Genomic DNA, 14,246 nt, shown 5'->3' on the forward strand with positions numbered 1-14,246 from the left:
TTTCCTCATCATTTTGTTAGGTCTGTGGCTCCTGTGTGTCGCAATCAATGGAAAAGAAAAGCATCACAAAGGAGAACTGTATGTGAATCATAACCTGCTGACGATGACTTAAAAGTCTCCCTGCTTACTGAACAATACACCTGCATCCAGCCTGCTTACTGAACAATACACCTGCATCCAGCCTGATTACTGAACAATACACCTGCATCCAGCCTGCTTACTGAACAATACACCTGCATCCAGCCTGCTTACTGAACAATACACCTGCATCCAGCCTGCTTACTGAACAATACACCTGCATCCAGCCTGCTTACTGAACAATACACCTGCATCCAGCCTGCTTACTGAACAATACACCTGCATCCAGCCTGCTTACTGAACAATACACCTGCATCCAGCCTGCTTACTGAACAATACACCTGCATCCAGCCTGCTTACTGAACAATACACCTGCATCCAGCCTGCTTACTGAACAATACACCTGCATCCAGCCTGCTTACTGAACAATACACCTGCATCCAGCCTGCTTACTGAACAATACACCTGCATCCAGCCTGCTTACTGAACAATACACCTGCATCCAGCCTGCTTACTGAACAATACACCTGCATCCAGCCTGCTTACTGAACAATACACCTGCATCCAGCCTGCTTACTGAACAATACACCTGCATCCAGCCTGCTTACTGAACAATACACCTGCATCCAGCCTGCTTACTGAACAATACACCTGAATCAAGTTCTGGAAAGTGGACCTTTCTGACTCCATGTTTTAAAGAAGTTCCAACCCAGGAATAAAATCAGCTTTCTTATTAGCACTAAGGCATAGGTGCAGAAAGACAGGCCAGGCTAAGATTTATATAAACCCTAACCCTAAACCAAACTAATCTTTATCTTAACTGTACATTTTAGGTTATTCATATAATGTTCAATTTTAGTGTATATATATATGTGTGTTTGTAGTATAGATCAATTTCCAAAGACAAGACTTACATTTCCATGTGTTTTATTGAGTCACTTGTTCACTCATTTTAATACAAAGAAGACAAAGATGCTGTCAGCATAATTTGAAACAAAGAGGAAGAGTTGAGCAACAGCTTTCTTTGTAATGACTAAGAAGTTGAGACATGCAGTACAGTTCTTAGTACAATGCAGGGGTAATACCACAAACATACATGACAACTGTTTTGCAAAAGGACTGGAACTTATTTACATGGTAGTACAGGCTTTAGTAATCCATGAAAAAAATCCAATAAGAATAATAAGACACACATATACACAGAACAAAAAAGCAGGATTGTCAATTAAGCATTGTACCTACAAACTAGAGCAAGTGTATTTCCATGAAAAAAAAAATATTCTGTATATTTCCCTATGCAAAGCATTTTTAAACTTGTTACAGAATTAATAGATCATGTGACAATTCTGAAAAAGGTGCTGTCTATACATTTACACTTAGAGATGGGTCTGGTTTCTACACTCCAAGTCTTTCTGTGTCTGTCTGTAATTCCATGTATGCTCCTAGAACCCCCTTCTCTCAGCACTTTTTAAAACTGTCACTAATTTTGGGCTGTCCATTTACCCGCTAACTTGAACAGCTGGTAATTGCATTATGTTGTCTATAGTGCACAATACAACTATTTGATTTTGTGCATATAAAGGGATTTACGGTATATATGACATTACTGTATGTACTCTAATACATACAATGTTACCCAGTTAAGTATAATACCTAGTTATGGACATGAAATAGGGAACAAATGGGTACCTTTAACAGCAAGTCACATATTTAAACTGTCAGAGTGCTCTGAACACTGTGGTCGGTTTGAGAACTTTGTTTTCTTGATATAAATGACATTTCGTTTGTCTTCTCGGGTGAGGTGGAGGTGGTGATGTAATGAAAGAGCTTTCTGAATCCTGACTCGCTCAGGCTGCTTCGGAACCGGCGTGCAGCGAAGGCGTACAGCAAGGGGTTAATGCAGCTGCTGATGAAGGCTAAGGCTCCAGAGACCAAGACCCCAGTCTGGGCCACTTCATCAAGCCTGTCTGCTGCTTCTGGATATGACTTTCTTATCAGCACAGACACCACTGTCATCAGGTTGAATATGTGGTGAGGGAACCAACACAAGGCAAAGGTGATCACCACGCTGGCAATCAGTGAAGCCGATTTCTGTTTGGTCTTGAAAGTCATTTGCTTTATACGTCTCCCCACGCAGGCATAGCAAATGGACAAGACAGAGAAGGGAATGGCAAAACCCACCAAGGTCTCCAGTACCAGGCAAACAACCTCCTGCATCTCTGAAGTGTACTCCCGGACAGTACACTGCAGCTTCCCATCCACATCGTCAACCCTCTGTGTCAGAATAGTGGGAATGCCAAACAGGAAAGCCAGGATCCAGATGACAGCCAAAGCCTTGAGAAAGACACCTTTCTTCTTCCAATTCTGCATGGCGAAAGGGTAGATGATGGCTACAAAGCGATCTGCGCTCATCAACGTGATCAAGAACACGCTGCCGTACATGCTGGAGTAGATTACATACACCATTGCCTTGCAGAACGTCTCCCCAAAGACCCAGGCATCAGCCAGAGAGTAGATCCAAATAGGCAGAGTGATGAGGACCACAAAGTCACAAACAGCCAGGTTCAGGATCAGAACCACGGTGTGGGATCTGTCCTTGATGTGGCGCAGAATGATCACAATGACCAACAGGTTTCCAGGGACCCCAATGAGGAAAGACAAGCCAAGGATCACACAGGCCAGGGGTCTTTCTATGTGCCAGAACTCTGAGCTTGATTCACTTCCACCGTAGATATGGGAGTCGTTCATCTTGACGGCTGCCAGCAAACACTGTCACACAGCTTTTCTCTAGTTCCCTATATAAGACTGAAAACCACAGAGGAAAATGACTGATACTTTCAACAGATTCCAAGTCATACTGTAGGCACGCCTATAGTAACTACAGAGGTTCATTTAAAAAAAAAGGCTTACAAGTGACATGCTGGTGGCAGCATCGTAAAACATGATAACTAATGACTCCTGGAGTGCAAAAATTGAATTTCATGGAGAATTATAGAAAGTGTATGAATGCCCCCAACTCCACTTCTTTTGAGGCAGTTCTTGTTCCAGCATCTGTTAACGTTCACTATGGATTAAGTATGTTTAGTAAACTCAACCACCTCTATAATGTCCTGGTCATGTTCAGACTTAAGAAGAAGCAGTCATCTTTAACAAAGAGAGACAGAAATGCAGGCAGATACACAGATGACCAGCCACTCCCCAATCACTGTACAAATGACTTACTTTGGTCCTAACAGTTATTTTACAGTGTGGGAGCTCTGGTCAGTTTGAGAAGTTGCAGTAATGATGTGCACTCAATTGTATAGATGTGTTGGAGAAACAAATAATAACTATATATCAAGAAGTAAATAAAATCACTTTTTTTATTTAACACAAAATAAAACTCAGACTGGTAACTTTTCGATATTCTAGCTTTTTTCAAACTGTCACAGTGCTGACAGCTGATCTCTTCATTCTAGGTGTGAGACATGTTTGATTTGTTTCCTTGGCCCTGGTGGTCGAGGTAGTGATCTCCTGGAACAACTTTGTTATTCTGGACTCCTTCATGCAGCCTTGGAAACGACGGGCAGCAAAAGCATACAGCAGGGGGTTAATGCAACTGCTAATGAAGACTAAAGCCCCGCAAATGTAGACTCCAGTCTCAGCAACTACAGCTAGCATCTGCTCGCCTTCCATCAGTGTGGATGCTATCCTGATCAGGTTGAAAACATGATATGGAAACCAACACACAGCAAAAGCAATGACCACACTTGTAATCAGGGTAGCAGACTTAGGTTTGGTCTTGAAAGTTATTTGGTGTATCCGCTTCCCCACCCGCAAGTAACAAATGGATAAGATGGAAAAGGGAATGGCAAAACCCACTAAGGTCTCCAGCAACAGGCAACCAACCTCCTGCGTTTTTGTTGCGTACACCCGGTCAAGGCACTTTGGCTTCCCATCTATATCGTCTGCTGTCTGTGACAGAATAACAGGAATGCCAAAGAGGAAAGCCAGGATCCAAACGGCAGCTATAGCCTTGAATAGAACATCTTTTCTCTTCCAGTACTGCAATGAAAACGGGTAGATGATGGCTACAAAGCGATCTGCGCTCATCAATGTGATCAAGAACACGCTGCCGTACATGCTGGAGTAGATTACGTACACCATTGCCTTGCAGAGCGTCTCTCCAAAGACCCAGGCATCAGCCAGAGAGTAGATCCAAACAGGCAGAGTGATGAGGACCACAAAGTCACAAACAGCCAGGTTCAGGATCAGCACCACAGTGTGGGATCTGTGCTTGATGTGACGATGGATGGTCCATATCACCAGGAGGTTTCCAGGGACTCCAATGAGAAAAGACAAGCTGAGGATCACGCTGACGACCAAGCTTTCCACGTGCCACAGCTCTGAGTTTGAGCCATTGCTGTCACTGCCAACAGTATGGGAGCTGTTCATCTTGACTGCAGGCAGCTCTGAAAATAATCCCAAATAATACCTCTGAAACACGTACACAACCAGACACTGCTACTATTTATTTCAAATGTTCATTTTGACTTTGAACTCATAAGTGCTTCTTTAGTTCCTTATTTTAAATCAAAGTTTTGGTTCCCAAAAAATATCAGATAACCACAGTGGTTCATGACTAACTGCACTTGGTACTAATAACATAACAACAACAACAACAAAAAAAAGCCTTCACTGACTTGGACAACCAATGCCTAGGAGTGTGGATAATCACGTTTCATGGACATTGAAAGAGAAACTATCTACACGCCAGCACAAGCTCTTTTAAGCAGATACTGTTCTTTAAATTAGTATAACAGATGTATAATAGATTTTTCAGGCTAGAATTACAGCACCTGTCATTCTGTTGTTACTGATTAAGCACATTCCAACCCTCCGCGATGCCCCATTTTTATACTGTTGGAGTTGAACTATTCAACTCAATTAGGATCTTCATTTAAATAAAGTCTTAAAAAGCTGAGACAATATTTAAATGCAATGCATGCTAAAAATAAACAAAACATTAACTTGAAAGTAAGAATAAAGGTGCACAAAGTACAACATAAATACACATTTTAAATACAATAATAAAGTATTTAGGATGTTTATTTAGGACATAAGAATCCTTCATCAGCTAGAGTCCAGTGAGTCACTTAGGTTTTCCAAAGACTGCGGACAGCCATTAGGCATAAGAGCTGAACCACGAGCAGCACCATCATACCTTTAGCAGTCTGGAGGTAAAAGCAACGTTTTACCAGTTTGAGGAATGTACACTGGACTGCCTTACAGTGTACCTAGGGTAACATTAGGTCGCCCAAGATTAGTGCTCATCAGGATTTGCGAAACCAGTTCTACCATATCTAGAGCAGGCGACTCCAGATCAGTCTATGCAGGTGAGATCAGAAGCAACTAGACACTGATGGGAGAACTGCTACAGAGACTGTTGTGAACTCTGAGACTGTGGGTGACGGTTTAAATTCCTGCAGATCTGCGCGGTTCAGTGCAGCCTAGCGCTTGTCACAGCGAGTTGAAAGACGTCACACGCAGCCCAAGCTGCACAGATTTTACAGGTTGAGCAGCTTTGTTTTGCAAAGTGCAGCACATGTAGCAAGCTTGTCGTTCAATTCACTGCAGGTGGCGCCACGCGGACTGCAGTCTAAGCCAGCCGGGGCAGCTCGCTCTCTTTCTACAGATCTGCGGAATCTATAAAAGATTTAAAACTCTAACCGGAAGCGGGCCCTTCAGTGACGCAAGGAGATAACCGGAAGAGATGGAGGTAGTTAGAAACTATGTGAAATAGACATTGGATATAGTGTTGTGATGGAAATAGAAAGAAAGAGCAAGCAAATCGAATTGTTCGCAATAGGAACTGCGAGAGAAAGGATAAAGAACAGCAAAACGGTGAATCCTAGTGAGAATCAGAATACGGTTATTTAAAGGGAGCTAACGATATAGAACTAGAATGATAAACAAATAAGGCCAGGTTGTCAGGAGGGAGAAATACTGCTGCAGTACGTGTATCACAAATACATTTAAATAACAAAGAAGTTTAACTGTTCATGTGTGGAATACCAAGCCGAGTTTAACTACGATCAAAAACCACCGGCGAGTTTATAATTTAGTACTAACCGCACATTATACGCGAGAAAGGAAGACAAAACAACTTCACACTCATTGTCAATAGAAATAAACTAAGCAACGGACACATTCTGACTATACTCGGAACTACACGCTTAACACAGAAAATATGATTTTATTATATCATAAATACTGCATCGTACTGTTTTCAAAGTGACAGCGATATTGTGGCTTTGATCGTGTAACTTGTCGGTTATATTAAGAATAAATACAGAACATTCTTAATTAATAAACCGAGCTTCTGAGTGGTTGTCGTTGATTTTATATTGCTGTTATTGGTACTTTAGACAGTGGTAGTATGCCGCTACTTTTCTTGGAACGGTTCCCTTGGCCCAGTTTGCGAACGTACACTGGTCTTAGTGCGGTGTTACTGGTTGGCAGTGTACTCAGCGCCTATCGCACTGTGACCCAGCCAACCCAGGAGGATCTCGGTGCCGAAGACAACTCTAAAATTCCGATCACAGAGCAAGATTATGAAGTCCACGACTTCGATAGCGGGGTGGCTACAAACATATTCTGGTACCTCGTTTCAGACAGTTTCTTTGTATGGGTAAGTTTTTAGTTTATAGCTTGATTTTATATATATATATATATATATATATATATATATATATATATATATATATATATATATATATATATAATTTTAATTTAATTTTGAAGTTCAAATGTTTTATATTTGTGTATGTATCATTTAACTCCCAGCTCCAGATAAGGGTCTTTTTTTAATCCTCTAGAAATAACAGTTTTATCCTCGAGCACTATAGCCTACCTATAGTGTACAGGGTAAGTATTCAAGTAAGGTGTGCAGAGTAAGTATTCAAGTAAGGCATTAAACATAGGAGTCATCAATCCCTCTGCACAGGTTCGGTTATTACAGTGCAGTATGAGATTCATTGCTTCAATTGCCTTGTGGTGTAATTAGATTAGAGGTGTCAGTCATCATAGGCACTAATTACAGGCACGGTATAGCTTGATTTTATTTGTAACCAGTGCAGTGTTCATGGCTATCCTTATTGACTCTGTGCTTTGTACTGTGGCTTATGTGCATGGTTATGAATACAAAAAATGACTGTCTAAATGGCAGTACATGTGTGAATATTGGTAGATCTAAGTATCTATGCTTTTTAGCAAACTAGTAGCCAGGTAGGAGATGTTTAAACATGTTACATTCGTTTACTGAATGTAATCTTTAAGTCCTTTTATTTAAATATTTGTTGCCATATATATATTATTACACACTGCAGATGCATCTCCCCCTTTTTGTTTCTCTTCTGACAGGTTCTTGTAAATACAGCCTGTTGTTTCCTGATGTTAATTGCTAAAATTATCCAGTGCATGGTGTTTGGCCCCTTGCGTGTCAGTGAGAGGCAGGTAAGGATGAAAATTAAAGCCACAATTCATTTTCACAAATTCTGTCACTAGGCCATTTAACAAAACAAAACAAAAAAAAGAACACAGAAGTAGGATACCAGTCAAACGGAACAAAGACAAATCACTAAAAACTGTCCTTCTGTTTGTTTGCAGCACCTGAAGGACAAGTTCTGGAACTTCGTCTTCTACAAGTTTATATTTATCTTCGGGGTCCTGAATGTCCAGACTGTGGAGGAGGTTGTGATGTGGTGCCTCTGGTTTGCAGTGTTGGTTTTCTTGCACCTCATGGTCCAGCTCTGCAAAGATCGCTTCGAATATGTAAGTAAAAGTACTGTAGAAGAAAAAAAAAATCTGATTCAATGCTTAGCCGTCACGTTCTTATGAAGACTCTTGTAGGTCTGGTTTTGCAAGGCTGGAGACTGGACGTTACTACAGGTAAAATGTAATTCTCAAAGCAAAATCAAGTTGGGTTGTAGGTTGCTGTTTATAAATAATTTTTATTAGGAATAAATGCATGGTTGGCAGTTACGTTTTCCAGTCACAGAAATTATTATTTGATGCTTTAACCCAAACATCACAATCTTTCATTTTTTCTATCTAGCTGTCTTTCTCGCCCACCACCCCGATGAGTAGTCATGTCCGAGTCCTGTCCCTGCTGGTGTCCATGCTGCTTTCCTGCTGTGGGCTGGCTGTAGTGTGTGGGGTGGCTGACTATATCCAGGGAATGCACACTGTCGCCTTCATGGCTGCAGAGGTAAGGACATTTTCTTTTTCTTTTAGATATGTGGAACTGTAGATAAAGACCTGAAAACACCTGCTTCTATTGATGTTTGGTTTCTAATAAAAATGAGTTGGTGCATTACTTAAGGTACAGAGTTTCTGAATCCAGGCAAGGACTGTAGAGCGAGAGTTTTATATTATCTAGTAAAACCATCTGTAATTAAAAACTGGAACTGATTTCTTTCTTTCTTTCTTTTTGTATACTGTAGTGCCTGCTAGTCACAGTCCGAACAGGTCATGTCATCATGCGGTAAGTACTGCATGAACTTTCAGAAATAGCTTGTCTGGAAGTCATTTTCTCCCATTGTATTTGTAATCGTCATATATTTTTCAAAATCCAATTATGGAAGGCAGTATCTGTCGAACACACAACACTTGGAAAACACGCTGAACCAGTCAATATGTACAGTTGTCTCTTTACAGTATAAAACTGATCAGCAAGAAGAAAGCAAAGGTGTTTTGTAGGGATTTATAACACACCTGAACCCAAGTCATTTTACTTGAAGGAAACCACACTTTTGTATGTCTCGTCTTCATTGTGGATCCTGATTCTTGCTGTTTCTCACTCCAGCTACACTATCCACCTGTGGGACCTCAATCACGAAGGCACCTGGGAGAGCAAGGGTACCTATGTGTACTACACAGACTTCTTCATGGAGCTGACCTTGCTCTCCTTGGACTTGACTCATCACATCCACATGTTGGTAAGCATAAGGCTGTGTTCAAGAGAATTCACAATCAATATATATTGATTTATTCATGGTGTTCTGTAACTGTGTTAGGATGCGTGTCGTCTCGTTAATGAAGTCATCCCAGAGGACCTAAACAGAGCATGCTGAACATGTAATTGATCCATTGTTAAAATAGCAGGTTTGTTGCGTGATGTAGAATCATGCAGCTATTGGATTTCATTCAAAGCTTATAGTCTTGTGTTTTCTTCAGTTTGTCCTTGCATTTAATTTACTGGTTCCTGTATCAAACCCTATAGTAGGGTGTTTGTTACAGTCCTTAATCCTTTTTATTTGTTTTTTGTCTCCTCTTTGTCCAGCTCTTTGGTAATATCTGGCTGTCCATGGCCAGCCTGGTTATTTTCATGCAGCTCCGGTACCTCTTCCATGAAGTTCAACGCAGGATTCGACGTCACAAAAATTACCTTCGAGTGGTTGGAAACATGGAGGCGAGGTGGGTACAGAAAACTTGGGAGTTTCTGAAGGCATAGCAACTATAGCTGCTAAACTATATAGGGGTGAATGTGGTTTAACTAATCTTTTGTGTTTATATCTGCTGTCAGGTTTGCCATAGCCACTCCTGAAGAACTGGCTGCCAACAACGATGACTGTGCAATCTGCTGGGATTCAATGCAAGCCGCTCGCAAACTGCCATGTGGACATCTTTTCCACAAGTAAGTATCATATACGTGTGCTGAAAAATGTGTTGTATTTAGGGAAACATCCTCCATTCTGTGTTTACAAATCAAAGTTGTCAATATTCACATAAAAACAAGTGGATTCCCATGGCTGGCTCTGACTCTCATTTCTTTTGAACCCCTAGCTCCTGCCTACGTTCCTGGCTGGAACAGGATACCTCCTGCCCTACGTGTCGCATGTCCCTGAATATCAACGAGAACAGCAGAGCCAGGGAAGACAGACAGAGGGAGAACTTGGGAGAAAACATTGGGCCAGTGCCGGGAGCCGAGGCCAGGCCTCACATCAACCACCACAACCACTTCTTTCATTTCGATGGTGGGTTTTATAAAAGGAGGCTCTAAAGCAAGTCATTCTCAACTCCATTCCACAGTCCAGGCTTTTGTTCTAAATCTGCATTGTTTTTCAGTGCACATAGAGAGACCGTTCACAGACAACATCCGAGACCTAACTAGTCTGTTCTTACTGTAATTGTTCTCTATATCCTTCACACATTGTCCATAAAAAGGAAACTGGTTAAGACAAAAACCTGGTCTGCCTAGGGCCCCACAAGACTTGATTTGACAACTGCTGGTGTCATATCTAGTGGTTTGCCTAGAAGCATTGTTTGGCTGAATGTCTTGTACCTTGTAGGCTCCCGGATTGCAAGCTGGCTGCCCAGTTTCTCAGTGGAAGTGATGCACACAACTAACATCCTTGGTATTACACAGGCTAACAACTCCCAACTCAATGCTATGGTGAGTATGAATGTTGGAAAACTGTAATGTTATAAAATGCATGTAGTTTTATGTTGTTGTTCTGAGCTCTACAGAGTGGCACTGTCTTCTGTATTGCAGGCACACCAAATCCAGGAAATGTTTCCCCAAATCCCTTACCACCTAGTGCTCCAGGACCTGCAGTTAACACGTTCAGTAGAAATTACCACTGACAACATTCTGGAGGGGAGAATCCAGGTGCCTTTCCCCACACAAGCAAGTATTATACCTGAAAGGAGGCTTGCATTGAAGTTGGAGGCATTGTTAAAGTTAACTACCTTTATACAAACCTTTTATGACAGCAAAAGCTGGTAGATCTGCCCAAACATTGACAGTTTGCAGGCAATGCAAGTTGGCATTTCGTTACTTGTGTTTGTCCGTATCTTCTCTTGCTGATGAGTTTCTTGTTTTAAGCTCTGCTGGATATGTTTCAGTCATGTTTATTACACTGGGTCCTGATTTTTATATAGGTAACAATGTTGAATTGTTTTTGCAGCCAAGTGAGCGAGTACCCCTGGAGCTCAGTCCAGGCACCGATGAGGCTGCTGGAGCCAGTGGAAGCTCCGAGAATGTACCTAGTGAGCCCGAGGACTTTGAAGCCAGGGGGAGTCGCTTCTCCAAGTCCGCTGAGGAGAGACAGAGAATGCTTCTGCAGAGGAAGGATGAGCTTTTACAGCATGCTCGCAGGTATGGAGCAGTCATGTTAGGACGTGCCTGTCTGTCTCTGTCTGTCTTTATGTATGTATGCATGCATGCATGCATCTTTTTATAGAGAACTGCTTATTCATTTGTGACGAAACTTGCTTAAAGTTATTTAGTGTCAGAATCTGAGGATATAAGAAGATGCCTGTCTGTTTACATACAAATGTAGTAAGGTATGCATCTTACCAACACGTTTGTGTGTAAATAAATAAATCCTGCTTAGACTGTACAAACCTGGTTTCTCTGGATTCAGTCTGAAATCTTTGTTTCTAAATGTTGTTTTCTGTTCATGGGTACTGTAGGCGATATCTTAGTAAAAGCCCTGATCAGGAGGAAGAGGAGGATGAAGACGAGGATGAAGAAAGTATCCTCTTCTCAGAGCGGAGTTCCTCTAGTACAGACTCTCTCACAGTGCGGCGCAGGATGCTGGCGGCTGCTGCAGAAAAGAGAATGGAGAGGCAGCAGGACCCTCTGCTATAAGGACTTCTGGAGGGAGATACAATGATGCTTGATCTTTATACCAGCAGCGGCAAATTCTTCTTGAGTAAACTGACTGGAGCAGTGTCACAGTTAAAAGGAAAAAAAAACTAAAAAAACAACAAAAAAGGCAAAAATGAAGCGCTTTTTTTTTCCCACATCTCACTGACAAAATAAAGTTTTTAAATGCGAGCATGACACTTTGCCTAAATTGCTTGGCTGTTTTTAGGTTGCCTTAGAAAGACAGACCTTTGTGGGACTTTTATCATAGACTGTTGCTGTTAACAAAGCCAAATACTGCAGCATTTAGCTTTAAAATCTACCTATATATTTTAGACACAAGCACAGATGAAATGACATGGTATATGGCATTTGGTTTATCAAATGCAAAGTGATTTCTATTGGTTTAAATTCCTTTGCCTGTTTACAGTAAGAGTGTTAAATTAGCCGTCTATCCAAATGATTTAAAATAGAGAAAGGACTTGTGCCTATTTTTCGAGAGATGCTGGCACTTTGTCTGAGAATCTAGCAGCAGATCAAGTTGCAGATTCAGGAATCGCACACCACTTTAGTATTTGAAAATATTTTGTATTTGGGAGTGGCAAAACTGTGAACTGTATTGTTGAGAAGCAATGGGGAGAAAGTTCTGTCATTCATTTTCTGTTTGCCATATACAGTATCGCATCTAAGGACAGATTAATTTTTAACAGATTACGCATTTTGGAACCTATTTATACAGCAACATGTTAAACCATCAAAGGAATATATAACCCAAATTGTCTGTTTACAGCTTTGTCAAAAATGGTATGAGGATTTGCACAACAAACACGTCTCTAGTGTTTTTACTGAGAAGAAAATCTTGAAGCTGCAGACAGGAAGCATACATTTGCATTTATAGTATTTATAGTTTTGTTTAACATTTTGATAGTCTGAATAAGCTAGCTTTTGAGTGAAAGATTAAAAGCATTATATTAAGAACTGCCGATTTAAATCTGTAAGTTTCTTATGAGGGCCAAGTTTGATATGTATTCAGGATCAAATAGCGCTCCCGTAATATCAGTCAGTCTAGATAAAGCAAGAGGCTAATCGAACGCTTATCATAAGGACTTAGAAATACTAAAAGAAACAAGAAATTACATTACAAATGTTTCCACTAGAAGTCTTATTCAGTATCTTCTTTTTGGAGACATTGAAAAGACTTCTGGTCGAAATGTATTTCTAAGTTCAGCACTATTGAATGTTTAATAGTTCTGGATGATTCATCATGAAGACTGTAAGCATTTACCCACGTTTGCTTTTAGCTCCGCTGTGATGCTTTTTACAGACTTTAAAGCAGTGCTGATGCATAACTCTCAGATCTCAAAACAATCGTATACAAGAGAACATTTTTCCTAGATTTATTTTTACTTGTAATAATTTGGCTGCAACACCTGAAGTACATTGTTTTTTGTAATTTAAATGTTGGGAACCCATGTACCCCAAATAATCAACACTATTAGAGTCACAACATTTAGTTGCACGCCGATGAAATCCAAGCAATTACCAAGGTTTTGTTGAGATTTTGTTTGATTCCCTTGGAGTTTGCACCAGCATTTACATTTCCCCTATGTCATAAAAAACACTGCTTTAAAAAGAAAAAGCTTTGTAAGAAGCATTTCAGTGTTCCGGATGTTGGTGGAGCATGTTTGAAATGTCACTGTGTTACTTAGTCCTGCTGAACAAAAATATCTGTAGCAAAAGTTTTAAAGGTATTTGTTAATCTGGGAACCATGCAACGACAGCTGTGTTTCTACCATCTCAAAGTACAGTGTTTTATATTGTCAATCAATATGGTACTACCGTCCATGTTGAGACTTCTACAGATGGGTTTACCAATTGAAACTGGAAAGGCATAACCGATTTGATTGTTTTTGATAACCCCCAAAGCATTTGTGCCTAAGTAAAAAGAGGATTACAGCATAATGCGCAATATATATATATATCTATATATCATATATATATATATATATATATATATATATATATATATATATATAATCTCTGTAGAAGCTGATAAGAGTTTTTGTAAATAGTTTTTTAATGACAAAAGACTGATTTTTATTATAAACATTTTGCTCGCTCTGCAAAAGGAAACAAAGCTGCAGAGCTACAATAGAAGCCTTTAACCAAACCTAACTTAATTTTCTTCTGTGCAGAGAGCTCCAAAGAGCCTTAAAGTGATGCATTTATTTTACTCTTTTTAAAAAGTTTCCATTCATCTAGACTTCAGATTGTCTGCTGTTTTGTTTGAGCTTTTATTTGTTCAATAAATAAACTGCCATTACATGTTTTTGTGAGTAACACGTTTTATTGTGCAACTTATTGGTCGGCAGACTTTAGATGTTGTTCATGCTTTCACACGTGCAGATTTAAGAGCCTGTAAAGCACAGAAGTTTGTTTCAACAAAACTAATTGATGTTTTGAAGAACAAGGATGATACACACTGCAGAAGAAGCAAAAAAGCTGAATATATGCAGAAAAAGAGCGAGTGTTGTGT

General features: G+C 40.3%; 3 protein-coding genes across 4 annotated transcripts; 1 reads left to right on the top strand and 2 right to left on the bottom strand.

The window, feature by feature from the left end:
- Positions 1-999: 999 nt before the first annotated feature.
- On the bottom strand, positions 1,000-2,868 carry LOC117425461 (leukotriene B4 receptor 1-like). The gene has a single exon (XM_034042415.2). It carries the CDS (start codon positions 2,824-2,826, stop codon positions 1,789-1,791), a length of 1,038 nt encoding a protein of 345 aa, XP_033898306.1. The 5' UTR covers positions 2,827-2,868; the 3' UTR covers positions 1,000-1,788.
- Positions 2,869-3,495: 627 nt separating this feature from the next.
- Positions 3,496-4,512, bottom strand: LOC117425462 (leukotriene B4 receptor 1-like). Its single transcript, XM_034042416.3, has one exon. It carries the CDS (start codon positions 4,510-4,512, stop codon positions 3,496-3,498), a length of 1,017 nt encoding a protein of 338 aa, XP_033898307.3.
- A 1,074-nt stretch (positions 4,513-5,586) lies between these two features.
- On the top strand, positions 5,587-14,033 carry LOC117425755 (E3 ubiquitin-protein ligase AMFR-like). Of its 2 annotated transcripts, none has more exons than XM_034042997.3 (13): positions 5,587-6,748; positions 7,480-7,572; positions 7,726-7,890; positions 8,174-8,326; positions 8,562-8,602; positions 8,924-9,056; positions 9,401-9,534; positions 9,644-9,754; positions 9,904-10,094; positions 10,410-10,513; positions 10,613-10,729; positions 11,028-11,218; positions 11,536-14,033. In XM_034042997.3, the coding sequence occupies exons 1-13, from the start codon at positions 6,497-6,499 to the stop codon at positions 11,711-11,713; spliced, it is 1,863 nt and encodes a 620-aa protein (XP_033898888.1). In that variant the 5' UTR covers positions 5,587-6,496; the 3' UTR covers positions 11,714-14,033. The 2 variants fall into 2 exon arrangements, with proteins under 2 accessions (XP_033898888.1, XP_033898887.1); XM_034042996.3 differs by having other exon boundaries at positions 5,589-6,748; positions 10,613-10,747.
- The last annotated feature ends 213 nt before the right edge of the window (positions 14,034-14,246 follow it).

Source organism: Acipenser ruthenus, chromosome 20 (assembly GCF_902713425.1).
Source record: "Acipenser ruthenus chromosome 20, fAciRut3.2 maternal haplotype, whole genome shotgun sequence".
Classification (NCBI taxonomy): domain Eukaryota; kingdom Metazoa; phylum Chordata; class Actinopteri; order Acipenseriformes; family Acipenseridae; genus Acipenser; species Acipenser ruthenus.